Here is a 26,408-nt window from a genome sequence, read left to right as displayed (position 1 = left end):
GGAGAAGAGAGGCTGTAACCGCAGGACCTGGGGGATCACTGGGGAGGCTTCATCCAGCAGTGGGGAGACACGGGCTGGGGGGGATGGGATGAAGGTATGTGTGGGAGAGACGTGGAGAAGAGAGGCTGTAACCGCAGGACCTGGGGGATCACTGGGGGGCTTCATCCAGCAGTGGGGAGACACGGGCTGGGGAGGATGGGATGAGGGAATGTGTGGGAGCGACGTGGAGAAGAGAGGCTGTAACCGCAGGACCTGGGAGATCACTGGGGAGGCTTCATCCAGCAGTGGGGAGACACGGGGTGGGGAGGATGGGATGAGGGAATGTGTGGGAGCGACGTGGAGAAGAGAGGCTGTAACCGCAGGACCTGGGAGATCACTGGGGAGGCTTCATCCAGCAGTGGGGAGACACGGGCTGGAGAGGATGGGATGAGGGAATGTGTGGGAGCCACGTGGAGAAGAGAGGCTGTAACCGCAGGACCTGGGAGATCACTGGGGAGACTTCATCCAGCAGTGGGGAGACACGGGCTGGAGAGGATGGGATGAGGGAGTGTGTGGGAGCGACGTGGAGAAGAGAGGCTGTAACCGCAGGACCTGGGGGATCACTGGGGAGGCTTCATCCAGCAGTGGGGAGACACGGGCTGGAGAGGATGGGATGAGGGAGTGTGTGGGAGCGACGTGGAGAAGAGTCTGTAACCGCAGGACCTGGGAGATCACTGGGGAGACTTCATCCAGCAGTGGGGAGACACGGGCTGGGGAGGATGGGATGGGGGAATGTGTGGGGGCGACGTGGAGAAGAGAGGCTGTAACCGCAGGACCTGGGAGATCACTGGGGAGACTTCATCCAGCAGTGGGGAGACACGGGCTGGAGAGGATGGGATGAGGGAATGTGTGGGAGCGACGTGGAGAAGAGAGGCTGTAACCGCAGGACCTGGGGGATCACTGGGGAGACTGCATCCAGCAGTGGGGAGACACGGGCTGGAGAGGAGGGGATGAGGGAATGTGTGGGAGCGACGTGGAGAAGAGAGGCTGTAACCGCAGGACCTGGGGGATCACTGGGGAGGCTTCATCCAGCAGTGGGGAGACACGGGGTGGGGAGGATGGGATGAGGGAGTGTGTGGGAGCGACGTGGGGAAGAGAGGCTGTAACCGCAGGACCTGGGAGATCACTGGGGAGACTTCATCCAGCAGTGGGGAGACACGGGCTGGAGAGGATGGGATGAGGGAATGTGTGGGAGCGACGTGGAGAAGAGAGGCTGTAACCGCAGGACCTGGGAGATCACTGGGGAGACTTCATCCAGCAGTGGGGAGACACGGGCTGGAGAGGATGGGATGAGGGAATGTGTGGGAGCGACATGGAGAAGAGAGGCTGTAACCGCAGGACCTGGGAGATCACTGGGGAGACTTCATCCAGCAGTGGGGAGACACGGGCTGGAGAGGATGGGATGAGGGAATGTGTGGGAGCGACGTGGAGAAGAGAGGCTGTAACCGCAGGACCGGGGAGATCACTGGGGAGACTTCATCCAGCAGTGGGGAGACACGGGCTGGGGAGGATGGGATGAGGGAATGTGTGGGAGCGACGTGGAGAAGAGAGGCTGTAACCGCAGGACCTGGGAGATCACTGGGGAGACTTCATCCAGCAGTGGGGAGACACGGGCTGGGGATGACAGATCCGTATTTTATGTGTATGTGTATGTGTATATATATATATATATATATATATATATATATATATATATATATGCCTAATCTGTCCCTGCCATTGTTCATTCCTTAAACACAGCCTGCGGATGGACCAGAACCTTCAATATCATAAAAATAAAATGAAAACAAAACCCATCAAAATTTACAAAAAAAAACCACTTGAAATAGTTTAATATAAAATGACCCGAGAAATGCGCGAGTAACATATATACATTGTGCGGAGCGCGCGGGTACACGAAGGGATATATATTCATAGCGACAGGGCGGGCAGCAGGAAGAGAACCGTTCCCGCACCATCCCTCCCGTAGACGGCTCTAGAACCCCACGTACACGGTAAGACGATCCGGAACATGCCGCCACGATAGGGCCACGGGGAAGCTGACTCTTCTTCCACGTGGAATAACACAGGAAACACCGTTAGATTACAGCTCCGGGTCCCACCCCAACGCTCCCTCAACCGCCACCAAAGAACCCCCCCCCCGTCTGTAGGGCTCAGGGGGTCCCGGACTGACTGGGGTACATTCACGAAGAAAGAAGTGGGACGTCGCGTCCGGTGGGCGTGGCATGCCACGGGTTGGCAGATCTGAGAGACACCCGCCGGGCGTCGGAGGTTTGCGGGCGAGACCCCCCTCCCCCCCCCGGACGGGGGAGGAGACGGGTAGGTGAGGGGTGTCATCTCTTCATGAAGTTCCTCTCCAGGGCGGCGGAGGTGCGCTGGATGCTGTGGATGTTGCGTTTCACCCGATCCTCCACCGAGGACGTGGCGGCGCTCTCCAGCTTCATGTGGCTGCGGAGACAGGAGGCCACGGGGCGGGGTGAGAGAGAGAGAGAGAGAGACACGAAGAGAGAGAGAGACACATGAAGAGAGAGAGAGAGACACGAAGAGAGAGAGAGAGAGAGAGAGAGAGAGAGAGACACGAAGAGAGAGAGAGAGACCCACACACACGAAGAGAGAGAGAGAGAGACACACACGAAGAGAGAGAGACACACACGAAGAGAGAGAGAGAGACACACACACGAAGAGAGAGAGAGAGAGAGACACACACGAAGAGAGAGAGAGAGAGAGACACACACGAAGAGAGAGAGACACACACGAAGAGAGAGAGAGAGAGACACACGAAGAGAGAGAGAGACACACACGAAGAGAGAGAGACACACACGAAGAGAGAGAGAGACACACACGAAGAGAGAGAGAGACACACACGAAGAGAGAGAGAGACACACACGAAGAGAGAGAGAGACACACACGAAGAGAGAGAGACACACACGAAGAGAGAGAGACACACACGAAGAGAGAGAGACACACACGAAGAGAGAGAGACACACACACGAAGAGAGAGAGAGAGAAACACACGAAGAGAGAGAGAGAGAAACACACGAAGAGAGAGAGAGACACACGAAGAGAGAGAGACACACGAAGAGAGAGAGACACACACGAAGAGAGAGAGAGACACACGAAGAGAGAGAGAGAGACACACGAAGAGAGAGAGAGAGACACACACACGGAGAGAGAGAGAGAGACACACACACGGAGAGAGAGAGACACACACGGAGAGAGAGAGACACACACGGAGAGAGAGAGAGAGACACACACATGAAGAGAGAGTGACACACACACACGAAGAGAGAGAGACACACACACACGAAGAGAGAGAGACACACACACGAAGAGAGAGAGACAGAAAGAGACACACAGAGAGTACGGTGGATGTGTAGTGTCTCCGGGTCAGTGCTGGGATTACACACGGCGTCGCCCTCCCCTCCCTTCTTACTGCAGGAACTTGCTCTCCTTCCTTCCCTGCTCCTTCTCTCGCTCGCCCTCCTCCTCCTGCTTGTATCTGCGCACATTGCCCTGTCTCTCCCCCCCCTCCCTTCTTACTGCAGGAACTTGCTCTCCTTCCTTCCCTGCTCCTTCTCTCGCTCGCCCTCCTCCTCCTGCTTGTATCTGCGCACGTTGCTCTGTCTCTCCCCCCCCTCCCTTCTTACTGCAGGAACTTGCTCTCCTTCCTTCCCTGCTCCTTCTCTCGCTCGCCCTCCTCCTCCTGCTTGTATCTGCGCACGTTGCTCTGTCTCTCCCCCCCCCTCCCTTCTTACTGCAGGAACTTGCTCTCCTTCCTTCCCTGCTCCTTCTCTCGCTCGCCCTCCTCCTCCTGCTTGTATCTGCGCACATTGCTCTGTCTCTCCCCCCCCTCCCTTCTTACTGCAGGAACTTGCTCTCCTTCCTTCCTGCTCCTTCTCTCGCTCGCCCTCCTCCTCCTGCTTGTATCTGCGCACATTGCTCTGTCTCCCCCCCCCCTCCCTTCTTACTGCAGGAACTTGCTCTCCTCCCTTCCCTGCTCCTTCTCTCGCTCGCCCTCCTCCTCCTGCTTGTATCTGCGCACGTTGCTCTGTCTCTCCCCCCCCTCCCTTCTTACTGCAGGAACTTGCTCTCCTTCCTTCCCTGCTCCTTCTCTCGCTCGCCCTCCTCCTCCTGCTTGTATCACCGCACGTTGCTCTGTCTCTCCCCCCCCTCCCTTCTTACTGCAGGAACTTGCTCTCCTTCCTTCCCTGCTCCTTCTCTCGCTCGCCCTCCTCCTCCTGCTTGTATCTGCGCACATTGCTCTGTCTCTCCCCCCCCTCCCTTCTTACTGCAGGAACTTGCTCTCCTTCCTTCCCTGCTCCTTCTCTCGCTCGCCCTCCTCCTCCTGCTTGTATCTGCGCACGTTGCTCTGTCTCTCCCCCCCCTCCCTTCTTACTGCAGGAACTTGCTCTCCTTCCTTCCCTGCTCCTTCTCTCGCTCGCCCTCCTCCTCCTGCTTGTATCTGCGCACATTGCTCTGTCTCTCTCCCCCCTTCCCTTCTTACTGCAGGAACTTGCTCTCCTTCCTTCCCTGCTCCTTCTCTCGCTCGCCCTCCTCCTCCTGCTTGTATCTGCGCACGTTGCTCTGTCTCTCCCCCCCCTCCCTTCTTACTGCAGGAACTTGCTCTCCTTCCTTCCCTGCTCCTTCTCTCGCTCGCCCTCCTCCTCCTGCTTGTATCTGCGCACATTGCTCTGTCTCTCCACATCCCTCCGCTGAGCGTCTTCCAGCATCTCCATCCTCCGACGCTCCAGCTCCTCAGCGGAGAGCTTCCTGGGGCGGGAACAGGACCAAAAGAGGCAGGGTGACACAGTGACACAGACAGAAGGGAGCTATGAGCCTGTCCCTCCCCCTGTAGGGTGACACGGTGACAGACAGAAGGGAGCTATGTGTCTGTCCCTCCCCCCGCAGGGTGACACAGTGACACAGACAGAAGGGAGCTATGAGCCTGTCCCTCCCCCCGCAGGGTGACACAGTGACACAGACAGAAGGGAGCTATGAGCCTGTCCCTCCCCCCGCAGGGTGACACAGTGACATAGACAGAAGGGAGCTATGAGCCTGTCCCTCCCCCCGCAGGGTGACACGGTGACAGACAGAAGGGAGCTATGAGTCTGTCCCTCCCCCCGCAGGGTGACACAGTAACACAGACAGAAGGGAGCTATGAGTCTGTCCCTCCCCACGCAGGGTGACACAGTGACACAGACAGAAGGGAGCTATGAGTCTGTCACTCCCCCCGCAGGGTGACACAGTGACACAGGCAGAAGGGAGCTATGAGTCTGTCCCTCCCCCCCGCAGGGTGACACAGTGACACAGACAGAAGGGAGCTATGAGACTGTCCCTCCCCCCGCAGGGTGACACAGTAACACAGACAGAAGGGAGCTATGAGCCTGTCCCTCCCCCCGCAGGGTGACACAGTGACATAGACAGAAGGGAGCTATGAGCCTGTCCCTCCCCCCGTAGGGTGACACAGTGACACAGACAGAAGGGAGCTATGAGTCTGTCCCTCCCCCCGCAGGGTGACACAGTAACACAGACAGAAGGGAGCTATGAGTCTGTCCCTCCCCCCGCAGGGTGACACAGTAACACAGACAGAAGGGAGCTATGAGCCTGTCCCTCCCCCCGCAGGGTGACACAGTGACACAGACAGAAGGGAGCTATGAGACTGTCCCTCCCCCCGCAGGGTGACACAGTGACACAGGCAGAAGGGAGCTATGAGACTGTCCCTCCCCCCGCAGGGTGACACAGTGACACAGACAGAAGGGAGCTATGAGTCTGTCCCTCCCTCCGCAGGGTGACACAGTGACACAGACAGAAGGGAGCTATGAGACTGTCCCTCCCCCCGCAGGGTGACACAGTGACACAGACAGAAGGGAGCTATGAGCCTGTCCCTCCCCCCGCAGGGTGACACAGTGACACAGACAGAAGGGAGCTATGAGTCTGTCCCTCCCCCCGCAGGGTGACACAGTAACACAGACAGAAGGGAACTATGAGTCTGTCCCTCCCCCCGCAGGGTGACACAGTAACACAGACAGAAGGGAGCTATGAGTCTGTCCCTCCCCCCGCAGGGTGACACAGTGACACAGACAGAAGGGAGCTATGAGCCTGTCCCTCCCCCCGCAGGGTGACACAGTGACACAGACAGAAGGGAGCTATGAGTCTGTCCCTCCCCCCGCAGGGTGACACAGTGACACACACAGAAGGGAGCTATGAGACTGTCCCTCCCCCCGCAGGGTGACACAGTGACACAGACAGAAGGGAGCTATGAGTCTGTCCCTCCCCACGCAGGGTGACACAGTGACACAGACAGAAGGGAGCTATGAGCCTGTCCCTCCCCCGCAGGGTGACACAGTGACACAGACAGAAGGGAGCTATGAGACTGTCCCTCCCCCCGCAGGGTGACACAGTGACACAGACAGAAGGGAGCTATGAGTCTGTCCCTCCCCCCGCAGGGTGACACAGTGACACAGACAGAAGGGAGCTATGAGACTGTCCCTCCCCCCGCAGGGTGACACAGTGACACAGACAGAAGGGAGCTATGAGCCTGACGCAGTGGGGAGGGCGCGCTGACGCAGTGGGGAGGGCGCGCTGACGCAGTGGGGAGGGCGCGCTGACGCAGTGGGGAGGGCGCGCTGACGCAGTGGGGAGGGCGCGCTGACGCAGTGGGGAGGGCGCGCTGACGCAGTGGGGAGGGCGCGCTGACGCAGTGGGGAGGGCGCCCTTACTTGGTATATCCGGACGCGTGCCGCCTGCGATAGCGCTCCTCCTTCCTGGGGGGCGAGGGACTCCTAGCTCTGGTCCTGTGGGGTGAGAGAATTAGATTGTGAGCTCTTGTGCACACGACGTAGCGTGGGATCTGCAGACACGCCTCCCCCGGCCGCACACTCCCCGGCACAGTCACGCGGCGGCCATATTTTAGCCGGGCCGCTGTAATTATTGCAGCATTCGCACAGTACGCAGGTACGTTGGGAACGAAGCGGGCGCCGGGCAGTGACAGATACTCGCCCCTTCCTGTCCCGGGGAGGGCTGCGCGAGTGACCCCGCCGCCTGTCCCAGGCTCCGTCCGGCTCTGCGGGGCGCTCTCTCCGGCCGCTCTGCTCAGGGTCCCGCACCTGTGTGTGTTTGGGGAGGGGGGGTGAAATGGTCAGCGGATCTACCCTATATACACACCCTATAACCAGTCTCGCCGCCCCCTATATACACACCCTATAACCAGTCTCGCCGCCCCCTATATACACACCCTATAACCAGTCTCGCAGCCCCCTATATACACACACCCTATAACCAGTCTCGCAGCCCCCTATATACACACCCTATACCCAGTCTCGCAGCCCCCTATACCCAGTCTCGCAGCCCCCTATATACACACCCTATACCCAGTCTCGCAGCCCGCTATATACACACCCTATACCCAGTCTCGCAGCCCCCTATATACACACCCTATAACCAGTCTCGCAGCCCCCTATATACACACCCTATAACCAGTCTCGCCGCCCCCTATATACACACCCTATAACCAGTCTCGCCGCCCCCTATATACACACCCTATAACCAGTCTCGCCGCCCCCTATATACACACCCTATAACCAGTCTCGCCGCCCCCTATATACACACACTATAACCAGTCTCGCCACCCCTTTTATACACACCCTATAACCAGTCTCGCCACCCCCTATATACACACCCTATAACCAGTCTCGCCACCCCTTTTATACACACCCTATAACCAGTCTCGCCGCCCCCTATATACACACCCTATAACCAGTCTCGCCGCCCCCTATATACACACCCTATAACCAGTCTCGCCACCCCTTTTATACACACCCTATAACCAGTCTCGCCACCCCCTATATACACATCTTATAACCAGTCTCGCCGCCCCCTATATACACATCTTATAACCAGTCTCGCCGCCCCTTTTATATACACCCTATAACCAGTCTCGCCACCCCCTATATACACATCTTATAACCAGTCTCGCCGCCCCCTATATACACACCCTATAACCAGTCTCGCCGCCCCCTATATACACACCCTATAACCAGTCTCGCCGCCCCCTATATACACACCCTATAACCAGTCTCGCCGCCCCCTATATACACATCTTATAACCAGTCTCGCCGCCCCTTTTATATACACCCTATAACCAGTCTCGCCACCCCCTATATACACATCTTATAACCAGTCTCGCCGCCCCCTATATACACACCCTATAACCAGTCTCGCCGCCCCCTATATACACACCCTATAACCAGTCTCGCCACCCCCTATATACACATCTTATAACCAGTCTCGCCGCCCCTTTTATATACACCCTATAACCAGTCTCGCCACCCCCTATATACACATCTTATAACCAGTCTCGCCGCCCCTTTTATATACACCCTATAACCAGTCTCGCCACCCCCTATATACACATCTTATAACCAGTCTCGCCGCCCCCTATATACACACCCTATAACCAGTCTCGCCGCCCCCTATATACACACCCTATAACCAGTCTCGCCGCCCCCTATATACACATCTTATAACCAGTCTCGCCGCCCCTTTTATATACACCCTATAACCAGTCTCGCCACCCCCTATATACACATCTTATAACCAGTCTCGCCGCCCCCTATATACACACCCTATAACCAGTCTCGCCGCCCCCTATATACACACCCTATAACCAGTCTCGCCACCCCCTATATACACATCTTATAACCAGTCTCGCCGCCCCTTTTATATACACCCTATAACCAGTCTCGCCACCCCCTATATACACATCTTATAACCAGTCTCGCCGCCCCCTATATACACACCCTATAACCAGTCTCGCCGCCCCCTATATACACACCCTATAACCAGTCTCGCCACCCCCTATATACACATCTTATAACCAGTCTCGCCGCCCCTTTTATATACACCCTATAACCAGTCTCGCCACCCCCTATATACACATCTTATAACCAGTCTCGCCGCCCCCTATATACACACCCTATAACCAGTCTCGCCGCCCCCTATATACACACCCTATAACCAGTCTCGCCACCCCCTATATACACATCTTATAACCAGTCTCGCCGCCCCTTTTATATACACCCTATAACCAGTCTCGCCACCCCCTATATACACATCTTATAACCAGTCTCGCCGCCCCCTATATACACACCCTATAACCAGTCTCGCCGCCCCCTATATACACATCTTATAACCAGTCTCGCCGCCCCTTTTATATACACCCTATAACCAGTCTCGCCACCCCCTATATACACATCTTATAACCAGTCTCGCCGCCCCCTATATACACACCCTATAACCAGTCTCGCCACCCCCTATATACACATCTTATAACCAGTCTCGCCGCCCCTTTTATATACACCCTATAACCAGTCTCGCCACCCCCTATATACACATCTTATAACCAGTCTCTCTGCCCTTTATAACTAGTCTCACCGTCCCTGTATACTCTATAACCCGTCACCACCTCTCACCGCCGCCTATATACCCTATAATGTGTCCCATCCTCTCACCGTCGCCTATATACCCTATAACCAGTATCCCCTCCTCTCACCGCCCCTATATACCCTATAACCAGTCACCTCCACCTATATACCCTATAACCAGTGACCCCTCCCCTCACCGCCCCTATATACCCTATAACCAGTCACCTCCACCTATATACCCTATAACCAGTGACCCCTCCCCTCACCGCCCCCTATATACCCTATAACCAGTGACCCCTCCCCTCACCGCCTCCTATATAACCTATAATGTGTCCCATCCTCTCACCGCCGCCTATATACCCTATAACCAGTGTCCCCCCCTCTCACCGCCCCCTATATACCCTATAACCAGTGACCCCTCCCCTCACCGCCCCTATATACCCTATAACCAGTCACCTCCACCTATATACCCTATAACCAGTGACCCCTCCCCTCACCGCCCCCTATATACCCTATAACCAGTGACCCCTCCCCTCACCGCCTCCTATATAACCTATAATGTGTCCCATCCTCTCACCGCCGCCTATATACCCTATAACCAGTGTCCCCCCCTCTCACCGCCCCCTATATACCCTATAACCAGTGACCCCTCCCCTCACCGCCCCCTATATACCCTATAACCAGTGTCCCCCCCTCTCACCGCCCCCCCCCCCCCCCGTCCTACACGTGCTACAGACCTGCAAACCGAAGCCGGCCCCCTTCGGCCGTGCTGGGGGGGAGGGAGAGCGTGGGGGCTTCTTGTGAGACCTGTGAAGGGGGGAGAAGGAGAGTAAAACCCCTCTGGGCTGCAGATCGGGGGGAGAGAGGGGACGAAGGAGAGGACGTCACTCTGCAGGGAGCATAGATCCTTCCCCCCCAATCCTGCGCCCCTCACCTCCCCCCCAATCCTGCGCCCCTCACCTCCCCCCCAATCCTGCGCCTCTTACCTCCCCCCCAATCCTGCACATTTTACCCCTCCCTCTCCTGCGCCCCTCAACTCCCCCCCAATCCTGCACATTTTACCCCTCCCTCTCCTGCGCCCCTCAACTCCCCCCCAATCCTGCGCCCCTCACCTCCCCCCCAATCCTGCGCCCCTCACCTCCCCCCCAATCCTGCGCCCCTCACCTCCCCCCCAATCCTGCGCCCCTCACCTCCCCCCCAATCCTGCGCCCCTCACCTCCCCCCCAATCCTGCGCCTCTTACCCCTCCCTCTCCTGCGCCCCTCACCTCCCCCCCAATCCTGCACCTCTTACCCCTCCCTCCCCCCCAATCCTGCGCCTCTTACCCCTCCCTCTCCTGCGCCCCTCACCTCCCCCCCAATCCTGCGCCTCTTACCCCTCCCTCTCCTGCGCCCCTCACCTCCCCCCCAATCCTGCACCTCTTACCCCTCCCTCCCCCCCAATCCTGCGCCTCTTACCCCTCCCTCTCCTGCGCCCCTCACCTCCCCCCCAATCCTGCACCTCTTACCCCTCCCTCCCCCCCAATCCTGCGCCTCTTACCCCTCCCTCTCCTGCGCCCCTCACCTCCCCCCCAATCCTGCGCCTCTTACCCCTCCCTCTCCTGCGCCCCTCACCTCCCCCCCAATCCTGCACCTCTTACCCCTCCCTCTCCTGCGCCCCTCAACTCCCCCCCAATCCTGCACATTTTACCCCTCCCTCTCCTGCGCCCCTCAACTCCCCCCCAATCCTGCGCCTCTCACCTCCCCCCCCAATCCTGCGCCTCTTACCCCTCCCTCCCCTGCGCCCCTCACCTCCCCCCCAATCCTGCACATTTTACCCCTCCCTCCCCTGCGCCCCTCACCTCCACCCCAATCCTGCACATCTTACCCCTCCCTCCCCTGCGCCCCTCACCTCCACCCCAATCCTGCACATCTTACCCCTCCCTCTCCTGCGCCCCTCACCTCCCCCCCAATCCAGCGCCTCTTACCCCTCCCTCCCCTGCGCCCCTCAACTCCCCCCCAATCCTGCACCTTTTACCCCTCCCTCCCCCCCTCACCTCTCCCCCCCCAATCCTGCGCTTCTTACCTGCCCAGGCACCTCTCGTTCTCGCTGCTGCTCCCCTCCCTCGCTGCTGCTCCTCTCCTCCCTCCCCTGGCTCCTCCCCGTCCTCGCTGCTCCTCCCCTGCGCCCCTCTCACCTGCCCAGACTCCTCTCCTCCTCGCTGCTGCTGCTGCTCTCCTCCTCGCTGCTCCTCTCCCTCTTCCTCTCCTTCTTCCTCTTCTTTTTCTCCTTCTTGCTTTTCTTGTTCCTCTTCACCAGGCTGCTCTGCAGCTGCATGTCCAGAGAGCACGGGACCGGTCAGAGAGCCCGGGACCGGTCAGCGAGCCCGGGACCGGTCAGCGAGCCCGGGATCGGTCAGAGAGCCCGGGACCGGTCAGAGAGCCCGGGACCGGTCAGAGAGCCCGGGACCGGTCAGAGAGCCAGAGAGCCCGGGGCGGGTCAGAGAGCCCGGGGCGGGTCAGAGAGCCCGGGGCGGGTCAGAGAGCCCGGGGCGGGTCAGAGAGCACGGGACCGGTCAGAGAGCCAGAGAGCACGGGACCGGTCAGAGAGCCAGAGAGCTCGGGGCGGGTCAGAGAGCCCGGGGCGGGTCAGAGAGCCCGGGGCGGGTCAGAGAGCCCGGGGCGGGTCAGAGAGCCCGGGGCGGGTCAGAGAGCCAGAGAGCCCCGGGCGGGTCAGAGAGCCCGGGGCGGGTCAGAGAGCCCGGGGCGGGTCAGAGAGCCCGGGGCGGGTCAGAGAGCCCGGGGCGGGTCAGAGAGCACGGGGCGGGTCAGAGAGCACGGGACCGGTCAGAGAGCACGGGACCGGTCAGAGAGCACGGGACCGGTCAGAGAGCACGGGACCGGTCAGAGAGCACGGGACCGGTCAGAGAGCACGGGACCGGTCAGAGAGCACGGGACCGGTCAGAGAGCACGGGACCGGTCAGAGAGCACGGGACCGGTCAGAGAGCCCGGTGCGGGTCAGAGAGCACGGGACCGGTCAGAGAGCCCGGGACCGGTCAGAGAGCACGGGACCGGTCAGAGAGCACGGGACCGGTCAGAGAGCACGGGACCGGTCAGAGAGCACGGGACCGGTCAGAGAGCACGGGACCGGTCAGAGAGCCAGAGAGCCCCGGGCGGGTCAGAGAGCCCGGGGCGGGTCAGAGAGCCCGGGGCGGGTAAGAGAGCCCGGGGCGGGTCAGAGAGCACGGGACCGGTCAGAGAGCACGGGACCGGTCAGAGAGCACGGGACCGGTCAGAGAGCACGGGACCGGTCAGAGAGCACGGGACCGGTCAGAGAGCACGGGACCGGTCAGAGAGCACGGGACCGGTCAGAGAGCACGGGACCGGTCAGAGAGCACGGGACCGGTCAGAGAGCCCGGGACCGGTCAGAGAGCCCGGGACCGGTCAGAGAGCCCGGGACCGGTCAGAGAGCCCGGGACCGGTCAGAGAGCCCGGGACCGGTCAGAGAGCCCGGGACCGGTCAGAGAGCCCGGGACCGGTCAGAGAGCACGGGGCGGGTCAGAGAGCCCGGGACCGGTCAGAGAGCACGGGACCGGTCAGAGAGCCCGGGACCGGTCAGAGAGCCCGGGACCGGTCAGAGAGCACGGGGCGGGTCAGAGAGCACGCTCACTCACCAGCTCTCTGATCTTCTTCATCTTCACCGGGTTCTTCAGCACCTCTTTCTTCTTCTCGTCTTCCTTCTTCCTGGAAACATAAATATAAATATATATATAGATAGATATATAACGTAACAAAAACGCACCCTTGCAGTGAAGCGCCCGGGCATACCAAGACAACAGTTGTCTGGTCGTCTCGGCGGTTCGCGCATGCGCGAGTGCGCACGCGCGGCCGTCATTGCGCGGCGCTTTTTGCCGCGATACGGATTACAGGTAAGAGGGGTATTTAGCAGTGTGTATTATCCTTGATAAAGAACGCACCAGCGTTCGAAACGCGTTGGATTTGAGGTTTGTGACCCGATAAAGTTGATATTTTTTGGGGGCCTCGGGTCCTCTCCCTGCCCCGTTGGCTGCTTCCCACTTCCTGCGTCTCCGGTCCTGTCGCTGCACTGCCTGCCCGCCCCAAACCGAGGATCCGCCAGTGCTTCCTCACCGCTACAAGGCTGCCTCCAATGGGACTGGTCGTGGCGGGTTATTCCCGCCCGTTACCCGTCTTCCGGAGGCGTATTACCTGACATTGCGAGCTACGCTCCCTGGGATCGGGTTCTGGGTGACACTTGGGCCTTGGCGCTGGCCGCCATTGGTGGTTACACCCAGCGCTTCCTCCTCCGGTTACATATACAGCACCTGATCATGACTGCAGGGTATCAGGGACAGGCTCGCACAGTCCCGGGGTTACATATACAGCACCTGATCATGACTGCAGGGTATCAGGGACAGGCTCGCACAGTCCCGGGGTTACATATACAGCACCTGATCATGACTGCAGGGTATCAGGGACAGGCTCGCACAGTCCCGGGGTTACATATACAGCACCTGATCATGACTGCAGGGTATCAGGGACAGGCTCGCACAGTCCCGGGGTTACATATACAGCACCTGATCATGACTGCAGGGTATCAGGGACAGGCTCGCACAGTCCCGGGGCTACATATACAGCACCTGATCATGACTGCAGGGTATCAAGGACAGGCTCGCACAGTCCCGGGGTTACATATACAGCACCTGATCATGACTGCAGGGTATCAGGGACAGGCTCGCACAGTCCCGGGGTTACATATACAGCACCTGATCATGACTGCAGGGTATCAGGGACAGGCTCGCACAGTCCCGGGGTTACATATACAGCACCTGATCATGACTGCAGGGTATCAGGGACAGGCTCGCACAGTCCCGGGGTTACATATACAGCACCTGATCATGACTGCAGGGTATCAGGGACAGGCTCGCACAGTCCCGGGGTTACATATACAGCACCTGATCATGACTGCAGGGTATCAGGGACAGGCTCGCACAGTCCCGGGGTTACATATACAGCACCTGATCATGACTGCAGGGTATCAGGGACAGGCTCGCACAGTCCCGGGGTTACATATACAGCACCTGATCATGACTGCAGGGTATCAGGGACAGGCTCGCACAGTCCCGGGGTTACATATACAGCACCTGATCATGACTGCAGGGTATCAGGGACAGGCTCGCACAGTCCCGGGGTTACATATACAGCACCTGATCATGACTGCAGGGTATCAGGGACAGGCTCGCACAGTCCCGGGGTTACATATACAGCACCTGATCATGACTGCAGGGTATCAGGGACAGGCTCGCACAGTCCCGGGGTTACATATACAGCACCTGATCATGACTGCAGGGTATCAGGGACAGGCTCGCACAGTCCCGGGGTTACATATACAGCACCTGATCATGACTGCAGGGTATCAGGGACAGGCTCGCACAGTCCCGGGGTTACATATACAGCACCTGATCATGACTGCAGGGTATCAGGGACAGGCTCGCACAGTCCCGGGGTTACATATACAGCACCTGATCATGACTGCAGGGTATCAGGGACAGGCTCGCACAGTCCCGGGGTTACATATACAGCACCTGATCATGACTGCAGGGTATCAGGGACAGGCTCGCACAGTCCCGGGGTTACATATACAGCACCTGATCATGACTGCAGGGTATCAGGGACAGGCTCGCACAGTCCCGGGGTTACATATACAGCACCTGATCATGACTGCAGGGTATCAGGGACAGGCTCGCACAGTCCCGGGGTTACATATACAGCACCTGATCATGACTGCAGGGTATCAGGGACAGGCTCGCACAGTCCCGGGGCTACATATACAGCACCTGATCATGACTGCAGGGTATCAGGGACAGGCTCGCACAGTCCCGGGGTTACATATACAGCACCTGATCATGACTGCAGGGTATCAGGGACAGGCTCGCACAGTCCCGGGGTTACATATACAGCACCTGATCATGACTGCAGGGTATCAGGGACAGGCTCGCACAGTCCCGGGGTTACATATACAGCACCTGATCATGACTGCAGGGTATCAGGGACAGGCTCGCACAGTCCCGGGGTTACATATACAGCACCTGATCATGACTGCAGGGTATCAGGGACAGGCTCGCACAGTCCCGGGGCTACATATACAGCACCTGATCATGACTGCAGGGTATCAGGGACAGGCTCGCACAGTCCCGGGGTTACATATACAGCACCTGATCATGACTGCAGGGTATCAGGGACAGGCTCGCACAGTCCCGGGGTTACATATACAGCACCTGATCATGACTGCAGGGTATCAGGGACAGGCTCGCACAGTCCCGGGGTTACATATACAGCACCTGATCATGACTGCAGGGTATCAGGGACAGGCTCGCACAGTCCCGGGGTTACATATACAGCACCTGATCATGACTGCAGGGTATCAGGGACAGGCTCGCACAGTCCCGGGGTTACATATACAGCACCTGATCATGACTGCAGGGTATCAGGGACAGGCTCGCACAGTCCCGGGGTTACATATACAGCACCTGATCATGACTGCAGGGTATCAGGGACAGGCTCGCACAGTCCCGGGGTTACATATACAGCACCTGATCATGACTGCAGGGTATCAGGGACAGGCTCGCACAGTCCCGGGGTTACATATACAGCACCTGATCATGACTGCAGGGTATCAGGGACAGGCTCGCACAGTCCCGGGGTTACATATACAGCACCTGATCATGACTGCAGGGTATCAGGGACAGGCTCGCACAGTCCCGGGGTTACATATACAGCACCTGATCATGACTGCAGGGTATCAGGGACAGGCTCGCACAGTCCCGGGGTTACATATACAGCACCTGATCATGACTGCAGGGTATCAGGGACAGGCTCGCACAGTCCCGGGGTTACATATACAGCACCTGATCATGACTGCAGGGTATCAGGGACAGGCTCGCACAGTCCCGGGGTTACATATACAGCACCTGATCATGACTGCAGGGTATCAGGGACAGGCTCGCACAGTCCCGGGGTTACATATACAGCACCTGATCATGACTGCAGGGTATCAGGGACAGGCTCGCACAGTCCCGGGGTTACATATACAGCACCTGATCATGACTGCAGGGTATCAGGGACAGGCTCGCACAGTCCCGGGGTTACATATACAGCACCTGATCATGACTGCAGGGTATCAGGGACAGGCTCGCACAGTCCCGGGGTTACATATACAGCACCTGATCATGACTGCAGGGTATCAGGGACAGGCTCGCACAGTCCCAGGGTTACATATACAGCACCTGATCATGACTGCAGGGTATCAGGGACAGGCTCGCACAGTCCCGGGGTTACATATACAGCACCTGATCATGACTGCAGGGTATCAGGGACAGGCTCGCACAGTCCCGGGGCTACATATACAGCACCTGATCATGACTGCAGGGTATCAAGGACAGGCTCGCACAGTCCCGGGGTTACATATACAGCACCTGATCATGACTGCAGGGTATCAGGGACAGGCTCGCACAGTCCCGGGGTTACATATACAGCACCTGATCATGACTGCAGGGTATCAGGGACAGGCTCGCACAGTCCCGGGGTTACATATACAGCACCTGATCATGACTGCAGGGTATCAGGGACAGGCTCGCACAGTCCCGGGGTTACATATACAGCACCTGATCATGACTGCAGGGTATCAGGGACAGGCTCGCACAGTCCCGGGGTTACATATACAGCACCTGATCATGACTGCAGGGTATCAGGGACAGGCTCGCACAGTCCCGGGGTTACATATACAGCACCTGATCATGACTGCAGGGTATCAGGGACAGGCTCGCACAGTCCCGGGGTTACATATACAGCACCTGATCATGACTGCAGGGTATCAGGGACAGGCTCGCACAGTCCCGGGGTTACATATACAGCACCTGATCATGACTGCAGGGTATCAGGGACAGGCTCGCACAGTCCCGGGGTTACATATACAGCACCTGATCATGACTGCAGGGTATCAGGGACAGGCTCGCACAGTCCCGGGGTTACATATACAGCACCTGATCATGACTGCAGGGTATCAGGGACAGGCTCGCACAGTCCCGGGGTTACATATACAGCACCTGATCATGACTGCAGGGTATCAGGGACAGGCTCGCACAGTCCCGGGGTTACATATACAGCACCTGATCATGACTGCAGGGTATCAGGGACAGGCTCGCACAGTCCCGGGGCTACATATACAGCACCTGATCATGACTGCAGGGTATCAGGGACAGGCTCGCACAGTCCCGGGGTTACATATACAGCACCTGATCATGACTGCAGGGTATCAGGGACAGGCTCGCACAGTCCCGGGGTTACATATACAGCACCTGATCATGACTGCAGGGTATCAGGGACAGGCTCGCACAGTCCCGGGGTTACATATACAGCACCTGATCATGACTGCAGGGTATCAGGGACAGGCTCGCACAGTCCCGGGGTTACATATACAGCACCTGATCATGACTGCAGGGTATCAGGGACAGGCTCGCACAGTCCCGGGGCTACATATACAGCACCTGATCATGACTGCAGGGTATCAGGGACAGGCTCGCACAGTCCCGGGGTTACATATACAGCACCTGATCATGACTGCAGGGTATCAGGGACAGGCTCGCACAGTCCCGGGGTTACATATACAGCACCTGATCATGACTGCAGGGTATCAGGGACAGGCTCGCACAGTCCCGGGGTTACATATACAGCACCTGATCATGACTGCAGGGTATCAGGGACAGGCTCGCACAGTCCCGGGGTTACATATACAGCACCTGATCATGACTGCAGGGTATCAGGGACAGGCTCGCACAGTCCCGGGGTTACATATACAGCACCTGATCATGAAGAGCGGGTCCTCGCGGATCTTGTTGGCCAAGTCCAGCGTGGAGCTGGCTCCGGACGCAGAGAATATGGACCCCGGGAGCAGTCCGGTCTCGGTGGAGGGTCCGGCTTCCGCGTCCGGCACCTTCTCCAGGATGAACTTGTCCACGGGTCGCCCCAGCAGGTACTCCTCCCGGTTCAGCATCCCCCCCGGGCCCTGGTACATCCAGTCCAGCTTCTCATCCTTCTTCCTGCAGGAAAGGGGGGAGAGGGACACAGCAATGTCAGCAGCCCCCCCCAAACCATTATCCCCCTGTGCCGCCGCCCCCCCAAACCATTATCCCCCTGTGCCGCCGCCCCCCCAAACCATTATCCCTCTGTGCCGCCCCCCCCCCAAACCATTATCCCCCTGTGCCGCCCCCCCCCCCAACCCAAACCATTATCCCCCTGTGCCGCCGCCCCCCCAAACCATTATCCCCCTGTGCCGCCCCCCCCCCACCCAAACCATTATCCCCCTGTGCCGCCGCCCCCCCAAACCATTATCCCTCTGTGCCGCCCCCCCCCCAAACCATTATCCCCCTGTGCCGCCCCCCCCCCAACCCAAACCATTATCCCCCTGTGCCGCCGCCCCCCCAAACCATTATCCCCCTGTGCCGCCCCCCCCCCCACCCAAACCATTATCCCCCTGTGCCGCCGCCCCCCCCAAACCATTATCCCCCTGTGCCACCGCCCCCCCAAACCATTATCCCCCTGTGCCACCGCCCCCCCAAACCATTATCCCCCTGTGCCGCCGCCCCCCCCAAACCATTATCCCCCTGTGCCGCCGCCCCCCCCAAACCATTATCCCCCTGTGCCGCCGCCCCCCCCAAACCATTATCCCTCTGTGCCGCCCCCCCCCCCACCCAAACCATTATCCCCCTGTGCCCCCCCCGCCAAACCTATTATCCCCCTGTGCCGCCCCCCCCCCAAACCTATTATCCCCCTGTGCCCACCATGTTAGAAAATATTAGTTCCTCTAATAAATAAATCTTATCGCCGGCAAACTGTGTGATCGATCCCAGGCAGTATATAGTGTCCTGAGCACGTGGGGGGAACACATGCTTAATAATCCCCCAAACTGTGTGCCCGATCCCAGGCAGTATATAGTGTCCTGAGCGCGTGGGGGGAACACACGCTTAATAATCCCCCAAACTGTGTGCCCGATCCCAGGCAGTATATAGTGTCCTGAGCACGTGGGAGGAACACACGCTTACTAATCCCCCAAACTGTGTGACTGATCCCAGGCAGTATATAGTGTCCTGAGCGCGTGGGGGGAACACACGTAATAATCCCCCAAACTGTGTGCCGATCCCAGGCAGTATATAGTGTCCTGAGCGCGTGGGGGGAACACACGCTTAATAATCCCCCAAACTGTGTGCCCGATCCCAGGCAGTATATAGTGTCCTGAGCGCGTGGGGGGACACACGCTTAATAATCCCCCAAACTGTGTGACCGATCCCAGGCAGTATATAGTGTCCTGAGCGTGTGGGGGGGACACACGCTTAATAATCCCCCAAACTGTGTGCCCGATCCCAGGCAGTATATAGTGTCCTGAGCGCGTGGGGGGAACACACGCTTAATAACGCCCCAAACTGTGTGACCGATCCCAGGCAGTATATAGTGTCCTGAGCGCGTGGGGGGAACACACGCTTAATAATCCCCCAAACTGTGTGCCCGATCCCAGGCAGTATATAGTGTCCTGAGCGCGTGGGGGGAACACACGCTTAATAATCCCCCAAACTGTGTGCCCGATCCCAGGCAGTATATAGTGTCCTGAGCGTGTGGGGGGGACACACGCTTAATAATCCCCCAAACTGTGTGCCCGATCGCAGGCAGTATATAGTGTCCTGAGCACGTGGGGGGAACACATGCTTAATAATCCCCCAAACTGTGTGACCGATCCCAGGCAGTATATAGTGTCCTGAGCGCGTGGGGGGAACACACGTTTAATAATCCCCCAAACTGTGTGCCCGATCCCAGGCAGTATATAGTGTCCTGAGCGCGTGGGGGGAACACACGCTTAATAATCCCCCAAACTGTGTGACAGATCCCAGGCAGTATATAGTGTCCTGAGCGCGTGGGGGGAACACACGCTTAATAATCCCCCAAACTGTGTGCCCGATCCCAGGCAGTATATAGTGTCCTGAGCGCGTGGGGGGAACAAACGCTTAATAATCCCCCAAACTGTGTGCCCGATCCCAGGCAGTATATAGTGTCCTGAGCGCGCGGGGGGAACACACGCTTAATAATCCCCCAAACTGTGTGACTGGTCCCAGGCAGTATATAGTGTCCTGATCGCGCGGGGGGAACACACGCTTACTAATCCCCCAAACTGTGTGCCCGATCCCAGGCAGTATATCGTGTCCTGAGCGCGTGGGGGGGAACACACGCTTAATAATCCCCAAACTGTGTGCCCGATCCCAGGCAGTATATAGTGTCCTGAGCGCGTGGGGGGAACACACGCTTAATAATCCCCCAAACTGTGTGCCCTATCCCAGGCAGTATATAGTGTCCTGAGCGCGTGGGGGGAACACACGCTTAATAATCCCCCAAACTGTGTGCCCGATCCCAGGCAGTATATAGTGTCCTGAGCGCGTGGGGGGAACACACGCTTAATAATCCCCCAAACTGTGTGACTGGTCCCAGGCAGTATATAGTGTCCTGAGCGCGTGGGGGGAACACACGCTTAATAATCCCCCAAACTGTGTGACCGATCCCAGGCAGTATATAGTGTCCTGAGCGCGTGGGGGGAACACACGCTTACTAATCCCCCAAACTGTGTGCCCGATCCCAGGCAGTATATAGTGTCCTGAGCGCGTGGGGGGAACACACGCTTAATAATCCCCCAAACTGTGTGCCCGATCCCAGGCAGTATATAGTGTCCTGAGCATGTGGGGGGAACACACGCTTAATAATCCCCCAAACTGTGTGACCGATCCCAGGCAGTATATAGTGTCCTGAGCGCGTGGGGGGAACACATGCTTAATAATCCCCCAAACTGTGTGACCGATCCCAGGCAGTATATAGTGTCCTGAGCGCGTGGGGGGAACACACGCTTAATAATCCCCCAAACTGTGTGACCGATCCCAGGCAGTATATAGTGTCCTGAGTGCGTGGGGGGAACACACGCTTAATAATCCCCCAAACTGTGTGACCGATCCCATGCAGTATATAGTGTCCTGAGTGTGTGGGGGGAACACACGCTTAATAATCCCCAAACTGTGTGCCCGATCCCAGGCAGTATATAGTGTCCTGAGCGTGTGGGGGGAACACACGCTTAATAATCCCCAAACTGTGTGCCCGATCCCAGGCAGTATATAGTGTCCTGAGCGCGTGGGGGGAACACACGCTTAATAATCCCCCAAACTGTGTGCCCGATCCCAGGCAGTATATAGTGTCCTGAGCGCGCGGGGGGAACACACGCTTAATAATCCCCCAAACTGTGTGACTGGTCCCAGGCAGTATATAGTGTCCTGAGCGCGCGGGGGGAACACACGCTTACTAATCCCCCAAACTGTGTGCCCGATCCCAGGCAGTATATAGTGTCCTGAGCGCGTGGGGGGAACACACGCTTAATAATCCCCCAAACTGTGTGCCCGATCCCAGGCAGTATATAGTGTCCTGAGCGCGTGGGGGGAACACACGCTTAATAATCCCCCAAACTGTGTGCCCGATCCCAGGCAGTATATAGTGTCCTGAGCGCGTGGGGGGAACACACGCTTAATAATCCCCCAAACTGTGTGACCGATCCCAGGCAGTATATAGTGTCCTGAGCGCGTGGGGGGAACACACGCTTACTAATCCCCCAAACTGTGTGCCCGATCCCAGGCAGTATATAGTGTCCTGAGCGCGTGGGGGGAACACACGCTTAATAATCCCCCAAACTGTGTGCCCGATCCCAAGCAGTATATAGTGTCCTGAGCATGTGGGGGGAACACACGCTTAATAATCCCCCAAACTGTGTGACCGATCCCAGGCAGTATATAGTGTCCTGAGCGTGTGGGGGGAACACACGCTTACTAATCCCCCAAACTGTGTGCCCGATCCCAGGCAGTATATAGTGTCCTGAGCGCGTGGGGGGGACACACGCTTAATAATCCCCCAAACTGTGTGACCGATCCCAGGCAGTATATAGTGTCCTGAGCGCGTGGGGGGAACACACGCTTAATAACCCCCAAACTGTGTGCCCGATCAAAGGCAGTATATAGTGTCCTGAGCGCGTGGGGGGAACACACGCTTAATAATCCCCCAAACTGTGTGACCGATCCCAGGCAGTATATAGTGTCCTGAGCGCGTGGGGGGAACACACGCTTAATAATCCCCCAAACTGTGTGACCGATCCCAGGCAGTATATAGTGTCCTGAGCGTGTGGGGGGAACACACGCTTAATAATCCCCCAAACTGTGTGACCGATCCCATGCAGTATATAGTGTCCTGAGTGTGTGGGGGGAACACACGCTTAATAATCCCCCAAACTGTGTGACCGATCCCAGGCAGTATATAGTGTCCTGAGCACGTGGGGGGAACACACGCTTAATAATCCCCCAAACTGTGTGACCGATCCCAGGCAGTATATAGTGTCCTGAGCGCGTGGGGGGAACACACGCTTAATAACCCCCAAACTGTGTGCCCGATCTCAGGCAGTATATAGTGTCCTGAGCGCGTGGGGGGAACACACGCTTAATAATCCCCCAAACTGTGTGCCCGATCCCAGGCAGTATATAGTGTCCTGAGCGCGTGGGGGGAACACACGCCTAATAATCCCCCAAACTGTGTGCCCGATCTCAGGCAGTATATAGTGTCCTGAGCGCGTGGGGGGGACGCACGCTTAATAATCCCCCAAACTGTGTGCCCGATCCCAGGCAGTATATAGTGTCCTGAGCGCGTGGGGGGAACACACGCTTAATAATCCCCCAAACTGTGTGCCCGATCCCAGGCAGTATATAGTGTCCTGAGCGCGTGGGGGGGACGCACGCTTAATAATCCCCCAAACTGTGTGACAGATCCCAGGCAGTATATAGTGTCCTGAGCGCGTGGGGGGGACGCACGCTTAATAATAAAGGACCCCACTACACGGTCTGGGGGCCCCCCATTACCGCCTCCCGCACCCCCGGATGACGCAGGCGGGGACTTCACACCGCGTCACCACACGCGCCTCGTACAATGCATCGTTAGTGGTATATTAACCCCGACCCTCCCTGTGCGGGCAGGCTGAGCCCCGGAGGCGGCTGCACGTCGCGGGCGCGCGTGCTGGTGTCACTCACTTGACGGCCCCCGCGTCCTCTGCGTATTTCTGCATCTCCTCCCGCGCCCGCTCGTCCCGCAGCTCGCGCTGCAGCTCCTCGATCTTCTTGCGCTCGGCCTCGTGCTTCTGCTCCGCCTTCCATACCTTCTCCACATTGCGCAGGGTCTGCGGGTGCCAGCTCTTCTTCAGGTTCTGCGGGAGGGGCGACAAGCGAGGGTCAGGAGGTCGCGGGCGGTCCAAATACCCCCAGGAGTGTCAGGAGGTCACCGGAGGGTCCATATACCCCCAGGAATGTCAGGAGGTCGCGCACGGTCCATATACACCCAGGAATGTCAGGAGGTCGCGGGCGGTCCATATACCCCCAGGAGTGTCAGGAGGTCGCGTATGGTCCATATACCCCCAGGAATGTCAGGAGGTCGCGTACGGTCCATATACCCCCAGGAGTGTCAGGAGGTCGCGTATGGTCCATATACACCCAGGAGTGTCAGGAGGTCGCGGGCGGTCCATATACCCCAAGGAATGTCAGGAGGTCGCGCACGGTCCATATACACCCAGGAATGTCAGGAGGTCGCGGTCGGTCCATATACCCCCAGGAATGTCAGGAGGTCGCGCACGGTCCATATACACCCAGGAGTGTCAGGAGGTCGCGCAAGGTCCATATACCCCCAGGAGTGTCAGGAGGTCGCGGTCGGTCCATATACCCCCAGGAATGTCAGGAGGTCGCGCACGGTCCATATACACCCAGGAGTGTCAGGAGGTCGCGCACGGTCCATATACACCCAGGAGTGTCAGGAGGTCGCGCACGGTCCATATACACCCAGGAGTGTCAGGAGGTCACGCACGGTCCATATACCCCCAGGAGTGTCAGGAGGTCGCGTACGGTCCATATACCCCCAGGAATGTCAGGAGGTCGCGTACGGTCCATATACTATACTATACATATATATATATACTATAATATGATGTGAACCCCCCCCCCCCAGTGCAGCTCACCAGGTCCCCTCCCCCCATGCTCGGTTCGGGTTCGGTTCGGGTCACAGTTCGGTGTCTCTGCAACAAGGTTTCCCCCTTCCAGCTATGACGTCATAAGCCAGGGCCCTGGGATCCAGAGAGAGGGAATCACGTGGGGAGGAGGCTTGGAACGCAGGGCAGGAGCTTGGAACGCAGAGCGGAAATCACGTGGGGAGGAGGCTTGGAACGCAGGGCAGGAATCACGTGGAGAGGAGGCTTGGAACGCAGGGCAGGAATCACGTGGGGAGGAGGCTTGGAACGCATGGCAGGAATCACGTGGGGCGGAGGCTTGGAACGCAGGGCAGGAGACTCCCCCCCTCTCATTATACACAGTACACACAACTGAATACATTACATTATACACAGTGTTCTGATGATATAACACACATACACGTGTCACGTTCTGCGCAGTGACGCTGCAATTGTGTTCCGCGCACAGTGACGCTGCGATCAGGTTCCGCGCAGTGATGCTACGATCACATTCTGCGCACAGTGACGCTGCGATCGCGTTCCGTGCACAGTGACGCTGCGATCAGGTTCCGCGCAGTGATGCTACGATCACATTCTGCGCACAGTGACGCTGCGATCGCGTTCCGCGCACAGTGACGCTGCGATCAGGTTCCGCGCAGTGATGCTACGATCACATTCTGCGCACAGTGACGCTGCGATCGCGTTCCGCGCACAGTGACGCTGCGATCTCGTTCCGCGCACAGTGACGCTGCGATCGCGTTCCGCGCACAGTGACGCTGCGATCGCGTTCCGCGCACAGTGACGCTGCGATCAGGTTCCGCGCACAGTGACGCTACGATCAGGTTCCGCGCAGTGATGCTACGATCACATTCTGCGCACAGTGACGCTGCGATCGCGTTCCGCGCACAGTGACGCTGCGATCAGGTTCCGCGCAGTGATGCTACGATCACATTCTGCGCACAGTGACGCTGCGATCTCGTTCCGCGCACAGTGACGCTGCGATCTCGTTCCGCGCACAGTGACGCTGCGATCGCGTTCCGCACACAGTGACGCTGCGATCTCGTTCCGCGCACAGTGACGCTGCGATCTCGTTCTGCGCACAGTGACGCTGCGATCGCGTTCCGCGCACAGTGACGCTGCGATCTCGTTCCGCGCACAGTGACGCTGCGATCAGGTTCTGCGCAGTGATGCTACGATCACATTCTGCGCACAGTGACGCTGCGATCGCGTTCCGCGCACAGTGACGCTGCGATCAGGTTCCGCGCACAGTGACGCTACGATCAGGTTCCGCGCAGTGATGCTACGATCACATTCTGCGCACAGTGACGCTGCGATCGCGTTCCGCGCAGTGATGCTACGATCACATTCTGCGCACAGTGACGCTGCGATCAGGTTCCGCGCAGTGATGCTACGATCACATTCTGCGCACAGTGACGCTGCGATCTCGTTCCGCGCACAGTGACGCTGCGATCTCGTTCCGCGCACAGTGACGCTGCGATCGCGTTCCGCACACAGTGACGCTGGGATCTCGTTCCGCGCACAGTGACGCTGCGATCTCGTTCTGCGCACAGTGACGCTGCGATCGCGTTCCGCGCACAGTGACGCTGCGATCTCGTTCCGCGCACAGTGACGCTGCGATCAGGTTCTGCGCAGTGATGCTACGATCACATTCTGCGCACAGTGACGCTGCGATCGCGTTCCGCGCACAGTGACACAGGGATCACGTTACGTGCACAGTGACGCTGTGATCGCATTCCACGCTGGGATCACGTTCCGCCCACAGTGACGCTGCGATCACATTCCGCGCACAGTGACGCTGGGATCGCGTTCCGCGCACAGT

General features: G+C 58.3%; 1 protein-coding gene across 1 annotated transcript; it reads right to left on the bottom strand.

Moving 5' to 3' along the window:
• Nucleotides 1–1,841: 1,841 nt before the first annotated feature.
• CWC25 (CWC25 spliceosome associated protein) lies at nt 1,842–24,735 on the bottom strand. Its single transcript, XM_075580167.1, has 10 exons — nt 24,581–24,735; nt 23,607–23,779; nt 18,318–18,554; nt 13,113–13,182; nt 11,637–11,770; nt 10,199–10,268; nt 7,039–7,145; nt 6,759–6,833; nt 4,651–4,809; nt 1,842–2,487 (listed from the first exon to the last, which is right to left on the bottom strand). Exons 1-10 carry the CDS (start codon nt 24,596–24,598, stop codon nt 2,373–2,375), a joined length of 1,158 nt encoding a protein of 385 aa, XP_075436282.1. The 5' UTR covers nt 24,599–24,735; the 3' UTR covers nt 1,842–2,372.
• Between the last annotated feature and the right edge of the window lie 1,673 nt (nt 24,736–26,408).

Source organism: Ascaphus truei, chromosome 23 (assembly GCF_040206685.1).
Source record: "Ascaphus truei isolate aAscTru1 chromosome 23, aAscTru1.hap1, whole genome shotgun sequence".
Lineage (NCBI taxonomy): Eukaryota > Metazoa > Chordata > Amphibia > Anura > Ascaphidae > Ascaphus > Ascaphus truei.
The sequence above is the reverse complement of the archived record's forward strand: the minus strand, read 5'-3'. Positions and strand labels throughout refer to the sequence as shown.

Coding starts and splice junctions, on each gene's coding strand:
- CWC25 (XM_075580167.1), bottom strand. Junction 7,146..10,198: donor GGGCCGGCTTCGGTTTGCAG/GTCTGTAGCACG, acceptor AAACACACACAG/GTGCGGGACCCTGAGCAGAG. Junction 4,810..6,758: donor CACGCGTCCGGATATACCAA/GTAAGGGCGCCC, acceptor TTCCCGCCCCAG/GAAGCTCTCCGCTGAGGAGC.